This window comes from Carlito syrichta, unplaced genomic scaffold (assembly GCF_000164805.1).
Source record: "Carlito syrichta isolate Samal-C Ts95f unplaced genomic scaffold, Tarsius_syrichta-2.0.1 Scaffold303036, whole genome shotgun sequence".
NCBI classification, from domain to species: domain Eukaryota; kingdom Metazoa; phylum Chordata; class Mammalia; order Primates; family Tarsiidae; genus Carlito; species Carlito syrichta.
In genome coordinates, this window is record NW_007247132.1 from 536707 (window position 1) to 554890 (window position 18184).

Genomic DNA, 18184 nt, shown 5'->3' on the forward strand with positions numbered 1-18184 from the left:
CCGCAGCCTCAACCTGCTGGGCTCTGGCGGTCTTTCCGCCTCAGCCTTCCATGTAGCTGGAACTACAGGCGCACGCTACCACGCCCGGCTAATTTTTGATTTATTGTAGAGATGAGGTCTCGTCGAGTTGCCCAGGTGGGTCTCGAACCCGTGGGCTCAGGCAATCCACTCACCCCAGCCTCCCAAAGGTGCGGGATTACAGGCTGAGCCACCGAGCCCGAAAAAGCTTCTTTAAAGTGGTTTTTGTTTTTTAAAATGCTGAAAGATTTTTTTTTTTTTTTTTTTTTTTGAGTTGGAGTCTCACTCTGTCACCTAGGTTGAAGTGCAGTGGCATGCTCACGGCCACCACAGCCTCAACTTACTGGACTCAGGTGATCCTTCTGCCTAAGCCTTCTAAGTAACTGAAACTATAGGCATGCACCACCATGCTCAGTTAATTTTTTGATTTATTTTAGAGTTGAGGTCTCACCAAGTTGCCTAGGCTGGTCTTGAACCCATGGGCCCAGGCAATCCTCTCACCTTGGTCTCCCAAAGTGCTGGGAATATAGGCTTGAGCTACTGTGCCCAACCTGAAAGATTTTTTTGAAGAGTTAAAAACTCAGGCTAGAAGCAAAGAAAGAATTGTGTAATCATAAGCAATTCCTTCTTTTTTTTTTTTTTTTTTGAGTGGGAGTCTCACTCTGTCACCTGGGCTGGAGTGCAGTGGCACACTCACAGCCACTGTAGTCTTGACCTGCAGTGCTCAGGAGATCCTTCCGCTTTAGCCTAACAAGTAGCTAGATCTACAGGCATGTGTCACCACATCCAGCTAGTTTTTTGATTTGTCATAGAGACAAGGTCTGGCCATGCTGCCCAGGCTGGTCTTGAACCTGGAGGCAATCCTCTCGCCTCCGCCTCCCAAAGTGCTGGGATTATAGACGTGAACCACCACATCTGGCTCATGAGAAATTCTCAATTTAATTTTTACTACATTAAAAATCAACTTGTTAAACTAATACATTTAATGTGGACAAAGAATGTGATTAATTTTATCTGTATTTCTACAAAAATTAATCACATCAAGCTTGCAGTTTTATTAACTGTCAAGGCTGTTTTTTAGTATGTTAAATTATAGATTTTCAGTGTGTTTATTCCATGTGAATAAATTTAAACTTTCAGTGTGTTTATTCAGTGTGAATAAACTGTGCTTATTCATTGAAAAGTTTATTAAAAATGTGCTTTTGTAGTTATGACATATACTGAAATTTTTTGTTATATGTTTTGGGAAATATTGCTCACCTTCTACCTTGGCAATTCAAGAGATATTACATGATAATTATATTTACCTTCTTTGTAAAGGTTAAATATACAGAGGTAGAGAATAAAATAGTGGTTACCAGGGACAGGTGGGGGGTAAGAAGTGAGGGGAGAGGAAATGGGAAGCTGAAGGTCAAAGGATACGAAGAAATAGATACATTAGATCAACAAGTCTTGAGATCTAATGAATGACATGGGGACTATAATTAATACAATTATATTGTATTAAGGTTTTTGTTAAATAAGTAGATATTAGCAGCTCTTATAACAAAAAAACTAAGGTTAGCTGGACATGGTGGCTTAGACCTATAATCCCAGTGACCCTAGAGGCTGAAGCAGGAAGATTGCTTGAGCACAGCAGTTTGAGGTTGCAGTGAGCTATGATCATACCACTGCGTTCCATCTGGGCGACAGAGCTAGACCCTGTCTCTTTAAGAAAAAAAAGAAATGTTAATATGTTTTACTGTAATAATGATTTTATTGTCTACATATATCCCATAATATATTGCAAACCTCAAGTATACGCAATACAACTTTTTTTTTTTAATGTGTCATCTTTGTATTCCTCAGAGGAGTATTGGGCAACTCTGCAGGAACCTGTTTTCAGCAAACTGGTCCAAATGTTTAAAAGAGCCATCATCTCTAAACTGCATCATTGGACTGAGACTGCTGAGAATAATTGTCATGTGAAAGCTCTCCTACAAATGTTGAAGAAGCTATACAGAGTAAGAGTTCATTTAGAAATCTCTATGTTTTCATCTGGTAATAAAAATTCCCTTGCTTTCAACTGGCCTGAGTCTTAAGCAGACTCATATGAGATATATTACGTTTATATTTCTCTTTTTTTATTTTGCATTTTTTTAAGGTATTAGATTCAAGGGGGACTCAACCCCTCCTATTTTGTTACATGGGTGTGCCATGTGATGGTGAGATTTCAGCTTCTATCAAACTTGTCTCATCCAGGTAGTAGTGAACATGGTACCTGATAGATAGTTCTTCAACCCTTGTCCTCCTAAAGGACTCCCAGTTTAAGAGTCCCTACTGTGTGTTGTGCCCATCTTTCTGTCTGTATATAACCAGTGTTTAGTTCCCACTTATAAATGAGAACATGCAGTATTTGGTTTTTGGTTTCTGCGTTAATTTGCTTAGAATAACGGCTTCCAGCTACATCCACGTTACTGCAAAGGACATGATTTCATTATTTTTTATGGCTGCACAGTATTCCATAATGTGTATGTACCAACTTTTCTTTATATACTCCACCATTATTGGGTACCTAGGTTGTTCTGTGTTTCTGCTGTTGTGAATAATATTGCATATGTATGCAACTGTCTTTTTGGTAAAATGATTTATGTCCATTTGGGTATATACCGTGTGGTGGCATTGCTGCATTGAATGGTAAATCTGTTTTTATGTCTTTGAGAAACTCCAAACTGCTTTCCACAGGGGCTGAACTAGCTTCCATTCGTACCATTGGTGTATGAGCAGTCCTTTTTCTCCACAGCCTCACCAACAGCCTAAGTTGTTTTTGACTTATTAATCATAACCATTCTGACTGGCATGAGATGGTATCTCATTGTGGTTTTGATTTACATTTCTCTGATGATAAGTGATGTTGAACACTTTTTCATTTTTATTGCCCACTTGTGCATCTTCTTTTGAGAAATGTCTGTTCATTTTCTTTGTCCACTTTTTAATAATTATTTTAAAAGTGTGGAGTACAAATGAGGGTTAGGTACATACATGGTCATCATACAGGTAAATTGTGGGTATGCTTATTGATGTTATGTGCTCCCTCCACCCCAGCAGTGTCCCACTACTGCCAATCCCTTTCTTATAGTTTTATGATAAATGTTCAGGGTCCACTTATGAGTGAGTACATGATACTCAGATCTTTGTTTCTGTGATAAATTACTGAGTATCCCTTTGCCCACTTATTTTTTTTTTTTTGAGTTGGAGTCTCACTCTGTCACCCAGACTGGAGTGCAGTGGCCGCTTCCGGCCACCGCAGCCTCGCCTGCTGGGCTCCTGCGATCCTTCCACCTCAGCCTTCCGAGTAGCCGGAATTACAGGCATGCGCTACCACGCCCAGCTGATTTTTTGATTTATTGTAGAGATGAGGTCTCGCTGCCCAGGCGGGTCTCGAACCCGCAGGCTCAGGCAATCCACTCACCTCAGCCTCCCAAAGGCGCGGGATTACAGGCTGAGCCACCGAGCCCGGCTCCTTTGCCCACTTTTTAATGGGGTTGTTGGTTTTTCTTCTCCATTCGCTTAAGTTACTTACAGATTCTGGATGTTAGCCTTATACTGGATGCATAGTTTGCAAATATTTTCTTCCATTTTGTAGGTTGTCTATTTACTCTGCTGATAGTGCCTTTTGCTCTGCAGAAGCTCTGTAGCTTAATTAGGTCCCACTTGTCAATTTTTTTCTGCTGCATTTGCTTTTGAGTACTTGGACATAAATTTGTTGCCTAGGCCATGTCCAAATGAGTGTTACCTAGGTTTTCTTCTAAGATTTTTATAGTGTGAGGTCTTATATTTAATTCTTTAATCCATCTGGAGTTACTTTTTATATATGGAGAGGTAGGAGTGCAGATTCATTCTTCTGTATATGGTTAGCCAGTTTTCCCAGCATCATTTGTTGAGTAAGGTGTCCTTTCCCCAATATTTTTTTATCGACTTTGTCAATGATCAGGTAGTTGTAGATGATTACATAGTTTTAGGTGAATGACTTTATTTCTGAGTTTTCTCTTCTGTTCCATTGGTCTGTGTGTCTATCTTTGTACCATTGCCATGCTGTTTTGGTTATTGTAGCTTTATAGCAAAATTTAAAGTCAGGTAATGTGATGCCTCTGGCTTTGTTCTTTTGCTTAGGCTTGCTTTGACTATTTGGACTCTTTTTTTGCTTTCAATATGATTTTAAGAATTGTTTTTTCTAGTTCTGTGAAAAATGATGCTGGTATTTTGAGAGGATTACATTGAATTTATAATTGCTTTGGGCATTTTAGTGACACCGATTCTTCCAATCCATGAGCATGAGATGTTTTTCCACTGGTTTTGTGCCATCTTTGATTTCTTTCATCAGTGTTTTATAATTCTTGTTGTAGAGATATTTCACCTTTTGGTTACATATATTCACAGGTGTGTGTGTGTGTGTGAGAGAGAGAGAGAGAGAGAGAGATTGGAGGAGACTGTTGTAAATGGGATTGTGTTCTTGATTTGGTTTTCACCTTGAATGTTGTTGGTGTGTAGTTTTTGGGTTTTTGAATGTTGGTTACATATGCTAAGACTCTACTGAAGTTGCTTATCAGGTCTAGGAGTCTTTTGCTGGTGTCTTCAGGGTTTTCCAAATATAGAATACTATTCTGTGAAGAGGGGTGATCTGACTTCCTCTTTTCCTATTTTAATACCTTTTGTTTTTTTCACTTGCCTCATTTATCTGGCTAGGACTTTCAGTATTATGCTGAATAAGAGTGGTGAGAGTGGATGGACGTCATTGTCTTGTTCCAATTTTTAACAGGAATGTTTCCACCTTTTCCCCGTTCAGTATAATGTTGCCTAGGTTTGTCATAGATGATTCTTATTATTTTGAGGTATGTCCTTCAATTCCTGGGTGGTTTAGGGTTTTTATCTTAACGGGAGTTTACATTTTATCAAATGCTTTTTTGCATTTATTGAGATTATTGTGTAGTTTTCGTTTAGTTGTGTTTATGTAATGGATCACATTTATTGATTTAGATATGTTGACCCAACCTTGCATTCCAGGAATAAAGCCCACCCAATTGTGGTGAATGATCTTTGTCATGTGCTGCTGGATATGGTCTGCTAGTATTTTTTTTTTTTTTTTTGAGTTGGAGTCTCACTCTGTCGCCCAGACTGGAGTGCAGTGGCCGCTCCTGGCCACCGCAGCCTCAACCTGCTGGGCTCCAGTGATCATTCCGCCTCAGCCTTCCGAGTAGCTGGAATTACAGGCATGCGCTACCACGCCCAGCTGATTTTTTGATTTATTGTAGAGATGAGGTCTCGCTGCCCAGGAAGGTCTTGAACCCGTGGGCTCAGGCAATCCACTCACCTTAGCTTCCCAAAGGCGTGGGATTACAGACTGAGCCACCAAGCCCGGCTCGGTCTGCTAATATCTTACTGACAATTTCTGTGTCCGTGTGCATCCAGAGATAAATCAGTTGATAGTTTTCTTTTTTTATTATGTCTTTGCCAGATTTTTGTGTCAGGATAATACTGGTTTTGTATAATGAGTTAGGGAGGAGTTCCTCCTGAATTTTTTGGAATAGTTACAGTAGGATTGATACCAGCTCTTATTTGTATGTCTGGTAGAACGTGGCTGCAAATCCATTCAGACCAGGACTTTTTTTGGTTGGTAGGTTTTTAATCACTGACTAAATTTTGTGACTCATTGGTGGTCTAACAGTTTGTTCCTGTTTCAGTCTTGGGAGGTTGTATGTTTTCAGGAATTCATTCATTTCCTTTAGATTTTCTGATGTGCATGCATATAAATGCCTACTGTAATTATGAGAGTCTCTTATTTCTGTGGGATTGGTTATAATGTTGCCTTTTAAAATTTTTCTTTCTTTTTTCTTTTCTTTTTTTTTTTGAGTCAGAGTCTCACTCTGTTGCCCAGGCTGGAGAACAGTGGCACACTTACAGCAACCACACCCTCGACCTGCTGCACTCAAGCAATCCTTCTGCCTCAGCTTTCCAAGTAGCTGAAACTACAGATATATGCCACCATGCATGGCTAATTTTTGATTTACTGTAGAGATGAGGTCTTGCCAAGTTGCCCAGGCTATTTTTTGTTCAGGCAGTCCTCTTGCTTCCACCTCCCAAAGTACTGGGATCACAGGTGTGAGCCACTGCGCCTGGCCCCTTTTTTGTTTTTAATTATACTTATTTGAATCGAGTTTTCTCTCTGTTTTTGTTGTTAATCTGGCCAGTGGTCTATCAATCTAGTTTATCCTTTCAAAGAGCCAGATTTTCATTTTGTTGATGCTTTGTATGTTTTGGGGGGTTCAGGTTCTGCTCTACTTTTGGTTATTTCTTTTCTTCTACAAGCTTTGGTCTTCTTTCTTCTTTTTCTAGTTTGAGATTTTTGTTTCTTCTTAGTATGGGTGTGTAGTGTTACAGTCTTTCCTCTTAGCACTGATTTTGTGGCTTCCCAGATGTTTTGGTATGTTGTGTATTTGTGTGTGTATGTGTGAGAGAGACACACACACACACACACACACACACACACAGTCTTGCTCTGTCGCTCATGCTGGAGTATAGTTGTGCAGTTATGGCTCACTGCAGCCTTAACTTCCTGAGCTCAAGCATTCCTCCTGTCTCAGCCTACCAAGTAGCTAGGGCTGCAGGTACAAGCCGCCACTCTTGACTGATTTTTAAATTTTTTTGTAGAGATGGGATCTTGCTGTGTTGCCCAGGTTGGTCTTGAACTCCTGACCTAAAACAAGCCTCCTGCCTCAGGCTCCCAATGTTGTGTCTTTATTTTCATTTGTATCACAGAATTTTTATTTCTCTCTTGGTTTTGTTTTTTACTCAAAAAATCATTCTGGAGCAAGTTGTTCTCATTTCCATGTATTTATGTGACTTTGAGGATTTCTTCTTGGCATTCACTTCTATTTTTATTTTACTATAGTCAGAGAAGGTGCTTGGTATGATTTTGTTTCTTTGGGATTTTTTTCATATATGCTTTATGACCAAGCATTTGGTTGATCTTAGAATATGCATCATGTGCAGGTGAGGGAAATGTATATTCTGTGGTTGTTGGATGAATTATTCTGTAGACGTGTCTTAAGTCTAGTTGGTCAAGTGTTGAATTTAAGTCCATAATTTCATAATTTTTCTGCCCTGATGATTGGTCTAAGGCAATTAGTGGGGCATTGAAATCCCCCAGTATCATTGTGTGGTGTTCTAAGTCTTCTATTAGGTCTGGTAGTAATTGTTTTATCAACCTGGATGCTCCAATGTTGTATATGCATATATTTAGGATAGTTAAGACTTCTTGTTGGATTAAACTATCATATGTAATGCCCTTCATTGTGCTGTTTTACTGTTGGTTTGGAGTCCTCATCATTCGATACAAGAATAGTGACCCCTGCTTTTTTTGTTTTCTGTTTGTGTGGTAGTTCTTTCTCCCTCCATTACCTTGAGCCTGTAGGTGTCATTAAAAGTAAGATGGGTCTCCTGAAGAGACCGGAGAATAGGTCTTGCTTTTTTTTATACAATTTGCCACTGTATGTATTATAAGTGGGACACTGACACTCAAGGTTACTATAAATATATGAGATTTTGTTCCTGTCTTAGTGTTGCTAGGTAGTAGCTTTTTGTAGTCTTGGTTTTGTTATTGGTTTATAGTGTCTGTGCCTTACTTGCTTATGTGTACTTTTGTGTGAGGTTCTATTATTTTTTATTACTGTGTTTAGAATCCCATTAAGCCCAGCCCATTTCCAGAGTTTTTATGCTGGTTTCTTCTTACCTGAGGGAGCTGATTTTTTTCTTTTTTTCAGTTTGCTTCTTTTTTTCAATTTGATATTGTTGGAATGGAGCTTTTTGATTTTTTTCTTCTTTTTCCCTATAGATGTGACTCTGGTGTACATTGTGTATGATTGATAGGCTTTGTTTCTGGGTGCTTCCATGACTCTGCAGGTTCCTTGGTTACAGAGGGATGTGTGCAGTGTCTTTCTCAGCCAGCACTTGGTGAAATGATAAATTTTTGTGTGGTGGTATAGTTTGGGCTGCCTTCCTGTAGATGACGCTTAAGAGTAAGAGCCAGTAAGTAGGGTCTTTGCATGCTCAACCAGGGAGTGGGTGATGGTGCCAGAAACAGTGCAGAAAGCATCTCCCTCTGGCATGGACATCTGTACTCACATGTCCATCGCAGCACAATTCATAATTGCAAAGATGTGGAATCAATCTAAATGCCTATCAACTGATCAGTGGCTAATGAAAACATGATACACACACACACACACACACACACACACACACACATATACATACACCATGAAATATTATTCAGCCAATGAAAAGAATAAAGTAACGTCTTTTGCAGCAACTTTGATGGATTGGGAGAACATTATCCTAAGTGAAATAATGCAGGGATGAAAAACCAAACACTGCATGTTCTCACTTACAAGTGGGAGCTAAAATAAAGATCTGTGAAGCCATAGAGAATGGTCTAATAGACACTGGAGACTCAGAAGAGGGAGGGTGGGCGGGGGGGAAGGAATGTGCACATATGGGAGTGGTAGGTACTTTTAAAGTAAAGCCCAGACTTCTTTGCCACCATACAATGCAGCCATGTAGCCTAAAATAATTTAACCCTTCAGGTTATTTGAAATAAAAAAACTTCACAACACTACCAAAACCAAAATATTTACAAATAAATTTCACAAAAGAATGACAAGACCTGTATACTGTAAACTACAAAACATTTCTGAGATAAAGAAAATATAAATAAATGGGTTGGAAGACTCAAAACCCATATATTTCTGGGCTTCGGTGCTGTCTCCCTTGACTACAGGGGCTGAGTCTGTGTTCCCTTTGTCCCAAGGGGTACTTTGGCGGGCTTTGCTCTCCCCTCCCATAGGAGTAGCCATGCTGAAGGCCAGGTCTCCAGGGAACCCATTATTCCCTCAGGGCCCACTGACCCCATGTGCCTGCCAGAGTCCCAGCAGGGTGTAGGGGACATCTGTGGGTATTTTGGTGGTTCATTGTTTAGCAGGCACACCAACAGAGCAGTGTACCCCCGGGTGAGCAGTCAGTATGACACCAGCCTTCTTGGCCGAGTCCTTGGGGAGGGAGTAACACGATGGCATAGCTCCTCACCCAATCCTCTGGTGCTCCACTTTCAGGAATATCTGACTGCCCCTGACAGCATAGCCTCGGGGCCCAGGGACAGAGGGACTCCCAGCTGTTTAGGAGTCAGCAGGTTATTGGAGTTATGAGGGGGGCAGGAAAGCCTCCCACCTACTTTCCAGCTGGCTCTGAGCACCTTAGCTTTGATGTTCAATTTCAGAAACCGTCTTGCTGTTTCATTTTGTATGCTCCGGCCTCAGCGTTTGGGTGCTACCATGGTTCCGTTTTCTGCTCAAAACTTGGGTATTCACCAGCAACTTCAGTCTTCTCTTTGAGTTGAATTGACCTGTGATGTCCTTAGTCAGCCATCTTGAGGCACCGTGCCCAGCCTCATGTGACCAATTTTTAATGAGGTTATTTGCTTTTTTTCTTGCTGATTTCTTTGTAGATTCTGAATGTTGACCCTTTGTCAGATGTGTAGTTTGCAAATATCTTCTCCCATTCTTGTAGGTTGCCAATTTACTCTGTTAATTGTTTCTCTTGTTGTATAAAAACTTCTTAGTTTAATTAAGTCCTATTTGTTTATTTTTGTTTTTGTTGCATATGCTTTTGGGGTCTTTGCCTATTTGGACTCTCTTTTGGTTCCATATAAACTTTACAATTGTTTTTTGTAGTTCTGTGAAAAATGAAATTGGTATTTGGATAGGGATTGCATTGAATCTATAGATTGTCTTTGGCAGGATGGTCATTTGACGTTATTGATTCTTCTGATCTATGAGCATGGGATGTTCTTCCATTTGTTTGCATTGTATGTGATTTCTTTCATCAGTGTTTTGTAGTTATCTTTGTAGAGATCTTTCACCTTCCTGGTTAGATGTAGTCCTATGTATTTCATTTTATTTTATTTTGTGTCTACTATAAATGGGATTGGGCTCTTGATTTGGTTCTTGGTTTGAGTATTACTGGTGTATAGAAAAGCTAGTGATTTTTGTACATTGATTTTGTATCCTGAGACTTCACTGAAGTCATTTATCAGTTCTGTAACCCTCTTGGAGGTTTTAGGTTTTTCTAGGTTTACAATCATGTCATCAGTAAACAGGGATAGTTTGACTTCCTCCTTGTTGATTTGAATGCCTTTTATATCTTTCTCTTGCCAAATAGCTCTTGCTAGGGCTGAATTCAGATACAGTGTTGAATAGGAGTGGGTCTTAATTTTAATGTAGATAATTGTCAGTCCATTTCTTTATAATTTTTACTCTTTGTGTCTTGTTTTAAATTTTTCCCCTATCAAGTTTTTAAATTATTATCCCAAATCAGGAGTTGACAGTTTTTTTTTTCCCGGAAAGAACTAGACAGTAAATATTTTAGTCTTTGTGAGGCATGTGGTTTATGTCACAACTTCCAGCTATTCAGATCTACAATAGTAAGTAGCATGGAAGCAACCATGGATAATACGAACGTGAATGGGCATAATTGTGTTCCAGTGCGACCTTACAAAAATAGCAAGGGCTGGATTTGGTTTCCAAAATTGTCCTAGATAGTCTTCGAAGAGGATGATAGCCAAGGCCAGAGAAAAAGTACAAAGGGAGGGCCATATGTCCTATGTATGATATTTAAAATGTTAAAAACTTAGCAAACAAACTGTTAAATAAAATACAATACATTCTTGTCTTCCCACCTTGACATATACACCTTCATAATGACAGGGAGGCCAGGTTTGAGTTGAGAAATCTCAGGCTCCTTAGGGTTCTGCACTGAAAAGTTGTGGCTCAAATGGAGCCCTCTGCTCTTCTTTTCCAGCCTTGGTTTTTTCCCATGCCACAGCCACTAGGTGTCACATTGCAGTCCTTATGTCTGAGTTCCATCTCACCTCCCACAACAGACATTCCTTAGCATAGTCCACTCTCTAGAGACCAAGCAGGGAAAGGGGTTGTGCCAGAAGCTGGTCTGCAGCTCTTGAAACATGGCATTCCAGGTCCTGAGTTCCAGCCTCCTCTCAAAGGGATGTGTGGGCTGTAAGTAACCCAGTTCCCTGAGCCCTGCAGACTCCTGCTCTGAGGGGAGGAGCTTGCCTGGAGGGGGGCCACAGTAAGAGTCTAAAGCAGATACTAACTTTAGCTTTGTGTGTCACAATTAGATGTTTACTCCAATTGGAAATTCATTTTAGATTTATTGTTAATATTTTTCATATAAAAACAATTATGCTCCCACCACTTGTTGAAATGCTGCTCTTTCCCTGTTGATAGGCCATGCAAACGATTATAAGACCAGTTTCCATGTGGGGGACTCACTTTGGGACTCTCTTCTGTACATGGGTCACTTTGTGTGACTCTGCATTACTTGTTTAGATTTGGTAAGATGAGTACCTCAAAACTTGGTTTTAAAGCATATTTTGACTTTTTCTGACATAAATTATATTAAAAATTTGCTTTATAAATTTTAAAATTGACTTGTCAAGTTACACATGCATGCATAACTTGTATTTGAAATTTGGCTGGAGTTGCATTGAATCTGTATTTCACTTTGGGGATAATTGACATCTTTACTATTGTGAATCTTCATAATGTCCGTTTCTCTATTTATTAGGTTGCCTAATCTTGACCTGATTATCCATAGCTACTTAGATAATCAGTAATGCCTTAAAAATGATTGTTATAGTGTTTTCTTTATTTCTAGTTGTTTTTAGCGGATCAGGTCACTGGATCATATTGCCAAAGAAAAAAGTCTGCAATGCTATTGAAGAACAATGGCCATTCTCAACTATTCTTAAAGATTTATTTCAAAAGGGAAGGATTAATCGAAAAATAATTTGGGTTTTGAAATGAGAAATTTATTTAAAAACTCAGGGAAAGTTTATTCTAATGAGCTTCTACCACTCACAAAGAGAATCATGAGAATACTGAGGTAGCAACAAAAAAAATTCTCAAGGAATCTTGCCTTGTCCTTTGATCCCTATAGTAATGCTATCAGAATATTTGATATTGCCAGGCATGGTGGCTCACACCTATAATCCCAGCACTTTGGGAGGCCAAGGTGGGGGTGAGAGGACAGAGCAGAAAACAACTAGGCAGACAGACAGGGTTAGTTCAAAGTAACAAACTGAGAGGGGACAGCTAGTAAACAACTTGGCAGACAGATAGAGCTATCCCCGGTAACAAAGTAACAAACTGGGAGAAGCTGTCTGGTAAAGACCTCAGTTTATCAACAGGGTGGGTCCCCTGGTAACAAAGTAACAGACTTCCTGCTGCCGAGATTGGAAAACAACCAATCAGCTCACAGCTAGTGCTAGCCAATTGGCTGAGCCTTACGGCTATGTGAGCACCATGTTTCAGCTCCAAATCGGCAACGCCCCTGAGGTCCCCTCTGGCTCTGGAAGCATTTGTGCCCTCTCGGTAAATCCTACTTTCTCAACTTTTGTCCGTTAGTGGGCTTGAGACAAGAACCCCAAGCTGAAGAGCTGCAGAAGATTGTAGGAGCTGAAGAGCTATAAGCACAGAGGCTGTCTTGCCAGCCAGTGGAGTCGGCTGAACTGGGAGAGCTGCTGGCGGAAGGCTGGACTCTGACACTGAGACACTTCAGGGGGCTGGCTTTCCAGCCCTCCAAATCAGCAACACTCTCAGGGCTTGGCTTGCCAGCCCATTAGAGCCAACACTCCTAGGGCTCGGCCTGCCAGCTCATGGAGCTGATGCTCTTTGGGGCTCAGCTAGCAGACCCCACTTAGCTGATACTCTGGAAGCCCAGGTTGACCTGAAAAGTCTGTATCAGAAGGATCACCTGAGGCCAGCCTGGGCAACATGGCAAGACCTCATGTCTACAGTAAATCAAAACAAATTAGCCAGGCATGGTGGCGCATGCCTGTAGTCCCAGCTAATTGGAAGGTAGAGGTGGAAGGATTGTCTGAGCCCAGTAGGTCAAGGCTGCCATAGCTATGATTGTACTACTGTACTCCAGCCTGGGAGACAGAGTTAGACTTTGATTTTATAAAAAGAATATTTGATATATGTCAAACTTCTTACTTCAGAAGGGATGCCATAAGAAGCCATGAGAATGAAGTAACCACTTTCTCCATGACTATGGGGACCTTAAGGCTAATAATGACAGTGCATGGCCAAGATTAGCAGAATTCAGAGGATGTAACTATCAGGTGAAATAGTCATGAAATAGTCATAGAAATGTCCATGCTTCAGTGGTATCCCAGGGAGGCCTGGATCCTTTGAGGTCTGGGCAAGAGTCAGTAAGAATATTCTATACGAATGATCTCAGTACATACAGCCAAGATGGGTTTTTAGAAGACCTGAAAGTTAGTGATTTTTTCCAGGACTGTACTCATCCAGATCAAATGTTGGTGGTCACCAAATCCAAAGCCTCTACTGTCATTATTACTAAATATCTTCACTCAGTATGTGTCATAATAACCCTGATCATATCATGGGGTGGAGGGTTGGAGAATTACCTCATAGTTCAGTAGGGGGACATTCCACGTATGCCTCGGCGGAGTGAACATCGATCAATGGTCTAGTGTTAAGTTCTGAAGAATAAGACTTTAAGAACTGAACCCCCTGCTGGGCTCAGTGGCTCAGCCTGTAATCCCGCGCCTTTGGGAGGCTGAGGTGAGTGGATTGCCTGAGCCCGCGGGTTCGAGACCCGCCTGGGCAACTTGGCGAGACCTCATCTCTACAATAAATCCAAAAATCAGCTGGGCGTGATAGCATGCGCCCGTAATTCTGGCTAATTGGAAGGCTGAGGCGGAAGGATTGCCGGAGCCCAGCAGGTCGAGGCTGCGGTGGCCGGAAGCAGCCACTGCACTCCAGTCTGGGCACAGAGTGAGACTCCAACTCAAAAAAAAAAAAAAAAAAGAATTGGACCCCAGAGGAGTTTGAAATCATACTGCTCTGTTTGTTTTTTCCTTTACTTCAAAGTTCTTTAAAATTTTTCTATGAAGTAAAAGTAACTAGAAGTTTGTCATCATATATCATCAGTCCCAACTATTAAATCTTAAGTATTCTTCATTTCCATGAAAATTCGGGACTTTGGTAGTGGAGGAATTGGATAGAATTTTATTCTGTTCATTAAGTGAGTGTTCTAACATTATGTTTAAGGTAAACAATACTGAATGTCAACTGCCTGGATCTTAACAAGTTACATTTTACTTAAGGTAAACCAGACGCAATGTATACTGTCTGAAAAGATTTTCACAATTGATGAACTCTCATGCTGTCTCAACTTTTATGAAGAAGCATATAGAAGGTTCTTCTGGAAAATAGTCTTGGTAGGTATGGCATGTTTAAAGGGGGAAATGATAATCGGTGAGATAAGAGACATTTCTGTTATAACTTTCTTCTTTAGTTTCTGAAAAACCTTGTACTCTTCAAAATTGCACAACAGAAATAGCAGTGCTTGTGGGGAGAGTAGGACTCCTCAGGAAACTAGCAGAAGAGTGATGGACACCGGAAGGGTGACTTGGGTCAAGTAGGCAAAGCAGTTCCTGGAGATGCCATGAGAATGGGAAAAAGAAAGGAGAGGGTAGAAATCTGTCCACACTCCAATTAGAGAAGGACAAGTGGTACCAAGACGCAGGTGGATGTGGAGCTTTGGGGTCCTCAGGTGGCCATAGAAGGCAGTGCGGTTCCCCAGGAGCCAAGAGCCAGCAAGAGAGGACTGCAGCTTTGGGGAGGGCACCTTGGGTGCAGGCACTCCTTTTTATTTTCTGAAAATACAGTTGGAGGGGACTCCTCTTGCCAGGGCAGCATCTGCCCTGATGTGTTCTTTCTTGCTCTGGTGTCATAATTCTGCTCCCTCTAACACTCCACTATTGCTTGGCATAAATCATGTAGAAGCTAACCAGTTGTCCATGTTCTATCATTCCTGTTTACCAAATGCATCTGAGCTAATTCACATTGCAGAAACTTAGATGATAGCATTTTTGGGGGGAGGGAAATGTCCAGAGTTCATAATTAATTGTTAAGTTAAATGGTCACTGAAAATTCTAAGCTTATGTACTTTTCATAGATTCATTTTCTGCTAGTACTACAGACCAGCAGTTTGGATTGCTGTAGCTGGAGGTATAGAGAATCAGGGATGTAGGCAGTGAGCTAAGATACAGGAGTCCTCTGTCCTTTAATTTATCAGCTATTTTATTTCCATTTTTAGGACTCTTCAGAAGATATAGACTATTATGTCATGTTCAGTCAGTTTCCATTTGTCCTTAATATTCTGTCAAAAATTAAACTACTACGTGCAGACACGTTATTAAAAATAGAGGTATGTATGCTTTTTTTTTGTCTTTATTAGCATAAATCACATGATGAGTACCCTCTGAATCACACAGTATTTGGGGGTGGTAAGGGAGCCACCCACTGGTGAAAGCAATGGTGTGACATTCAAGGAGCTTCACTTTAATGAAGAAGGCAAGGCAGACTGTCATAATTTAGTCAGGCTTGGCTTTAATGCATATTAGGGCCTTGTTGGCCAAGGACAGAACTTGGGCACTGGCCTAGTTACTGGGTTTTTACTTGCAGTTGGTAGTGGCAACTTGTCTGAATAATACTCAAAGAGCATAACAGACTTGACCTTGATTAGGACTAGCACTAACATTTAAAGAGGTGCAATCTAATGAAAAGTTACAGCAGTTCCAGGAATAGAGGTGGCAGAAGATTCTTGAAATGGCTGGTACTCTGAAGGTGTCATGGTAAAGGTTTAAAAAAAACTTTCCGTTTCAATGCATAGGACTGTCACCAGTGGAGGTGGTTGTGTTCAGTGTCTCCAGCAGAATGGTTGCATATTTTACCACAGATTTACCAAAATATTTTACCACCATAGTAGTAAACTTGAGCAATTGAAAATGCCTGGGGCAACTCTTCAGGTCCCCTCCCACTGTGGGAATTTCTCTGTTCTCTCAATAAGTCCTGCTTTCTCAAAAAAAAGATAGAAAAAATTGCCCAGGGAAATATATATAACAGTCTGTATCTTCAAGTAAAAACCCAGTAACTAGGCCAGTACCCACGTTCTGTCCTTGGCCAACAAGGCTCTAATATGCATTAAAGCTAAGCCTGACTAACTATATCAGATAATCCCTGCCTCAATGCATTTTATAAGGATTAAATTTGTTAATAAAGGTAGGCACTTACAACAGTGCCACACACAAAGTACCAAAAATTTATCATAATAAAACAAAATAGGAAATTGATTGATGAGTTCTGAGTATGACCATTAATGATATATATATATATAACAAAGCGCAATGAAAGAAGAAAAGATATAAGAACTTTTGCTTAAACTTGTATAATCTATTCTCTCCTGATTTTAAACAAGCTTCCAGTGATAATTTTATAGAGCTGATCTTTGATTGCTTCTTCTGCTAAGAGCCCCAGACTTTAATGACCTCAAATTGCCATTGGTTTCAGAATGAACATTCTGTCTCTTCCTCTGTTTCTCTCTCCCTATTTCTCTTAGAATAATTTTTTAGATCAACTCTCCCTTAAAATCTCTTGACTAGGTTTTGAAGAGGAAGAAGTCTCTCATACCTATATTTTTCCTGCAGTCTGCTTTTCTTGGCCGGGAGGTGGGGGTGTGTTTGTCAGAGTCTTACTTTGTCACCCAGGCTAGAGTGGCATACTCATGGCTTACTTACTGCAGCCTCAAACTCCTGGGCTCAGGCAATCTTTCCACCTCAGCCTCCTGAGTGAGTAGCTGGGACTATAGGTGTGTGCCACCATGCTCAGGAAATTGATTTTTGAGTTAGTTTTTTTTTCTTTGGTAGAGATGAGGTCTTGCAATGTTGCCCAGGCTGGTCTTGAACTCTGGCCTCAAGCAGCCCTCCTGCTTCGGCCTCCTAAAGTGCTGGGATTACAGGCTTGAGCCACTGCATCTGACCAGCATGCTTCCTTTCTAAATGTCTGAACTTCTCTCCTGAATTGAGAGTATTATGTCTCAGTGTACTGTTTCAGTGGCTGTTACGTCTCTTAGCCACTTAATGATAACTGGCTTTGGTCACTTAAGCATTAATAGTTGTGTTTGCAGGATAAAGTGGTTAATAAACCTGCAGTTGACCACTTATGTCATCATTCAAGTTGGCCCCACCTCAGCCGGGTGTTTCCTCTGCTCGCTGAGAGTGAATACCAACTGTTTTATCTACAGTACTGCGTAAACAGAGGCTTTTTTTTTTAAATCAAAGTGATGTGCATTCATAAATAGAACCAGTTAATTTTGCTTTATAAATTTCTACTTAAGAGAAGGTTAATGGCAATGAAATGAAACATTTTTGTTTCCTAGGAGGAAAATATTAGAGCTCAGTGGAGGTTGGTAGAAATTGTGGAAGAAAACGAATCCGAATTAACCTTGATGCCCACCTTTGATCTGACAGTCAGAAGGAATCACTTGATTGAGGATGTTTTAAATCAGCTAAGTAAATTTGAGAATGAAGACCTGAGGAAGGAGTTGCTGGTAAAGTACATTCTCACTTAATACTTTTGCTACTGAGAAAAGAAAAACTTAAGAGAATGTCACAAAAGGTCCCATCAAAGGGAAATTATCTCCCTTCACCTTGGAGGTTCTCTGTTTTGGGGCTTCCTTAATTCTCGAGTTACCTTTGAATTTCAGGAGGTAGCTGTGGGCACTGAGTACATTTGGGCTCAGTAGCAGCAGGCAGTATGATGGTTCTCCCCTGGTTCTACTCAGATAGATAGTTGACCCTGAACAGTCCAGTACCTTCTGAGGCCTGGTCCAGCCTGACTAGTCCCAACCCTTTAAGGGTTCAGTGACATGAAGTTGGCACAGAGGAGAATTGAGGGTTTGCTTCTGCTTTCATGTAGTAACCTAAATTGCTTTGTGGAAAATAAAACTTTCTCTTCATTGACTACAGTTATTTTGGAGTATCATTGTAGGTTTAGTCATGTTTGGAAGATTCTTAAATGATTTTAGGTTTAATTACTATGTAACTTGGATTGCTAGATTTTTTTTTTTTTTTTTTTTGAGTTGGAGTCTTCCTCTGTCGCCCAGACTGGAGTGCAGTGGCCGCTCCGGGCCACCGCAGCCTCAACCTGCTGGGCTCCAGCGATCCTTCCGCCTCAGCCTTCTG

The 18184-nt window shown here is 40.6% G+C and overlaps 1 protein-coding gene across 1 annotated transcript in view; it reads left to right on the forward strand.

The window, feature by feature from the left end:
* HERC5 (HECT and RLD domain containing E3 ubiquitin protein ligase 5) overlaps positions 1-18184 on the forward strand; it is a 59534-nt gene that overhangs the window by 24858 nt on the left and 16492 nt on the right. The window contains exons 13-16 of the mRNA XM_021712041.1: positions 1867-2021; positions 14264-14377; positions 15259-15369; positions 17380-17550. Of these exons, the coding sequence (XP_021567716.1) occupies positions 1867-2021; positions 14264-14377; positions 15259-15369; positions 17380-17550 (551 nt within the window). The remainder of the gene's footprint in view (positions 1-1866; positions 2022-14263; positions 14378-15258; positions 15370-17379; positions 17551-18184) is intronic.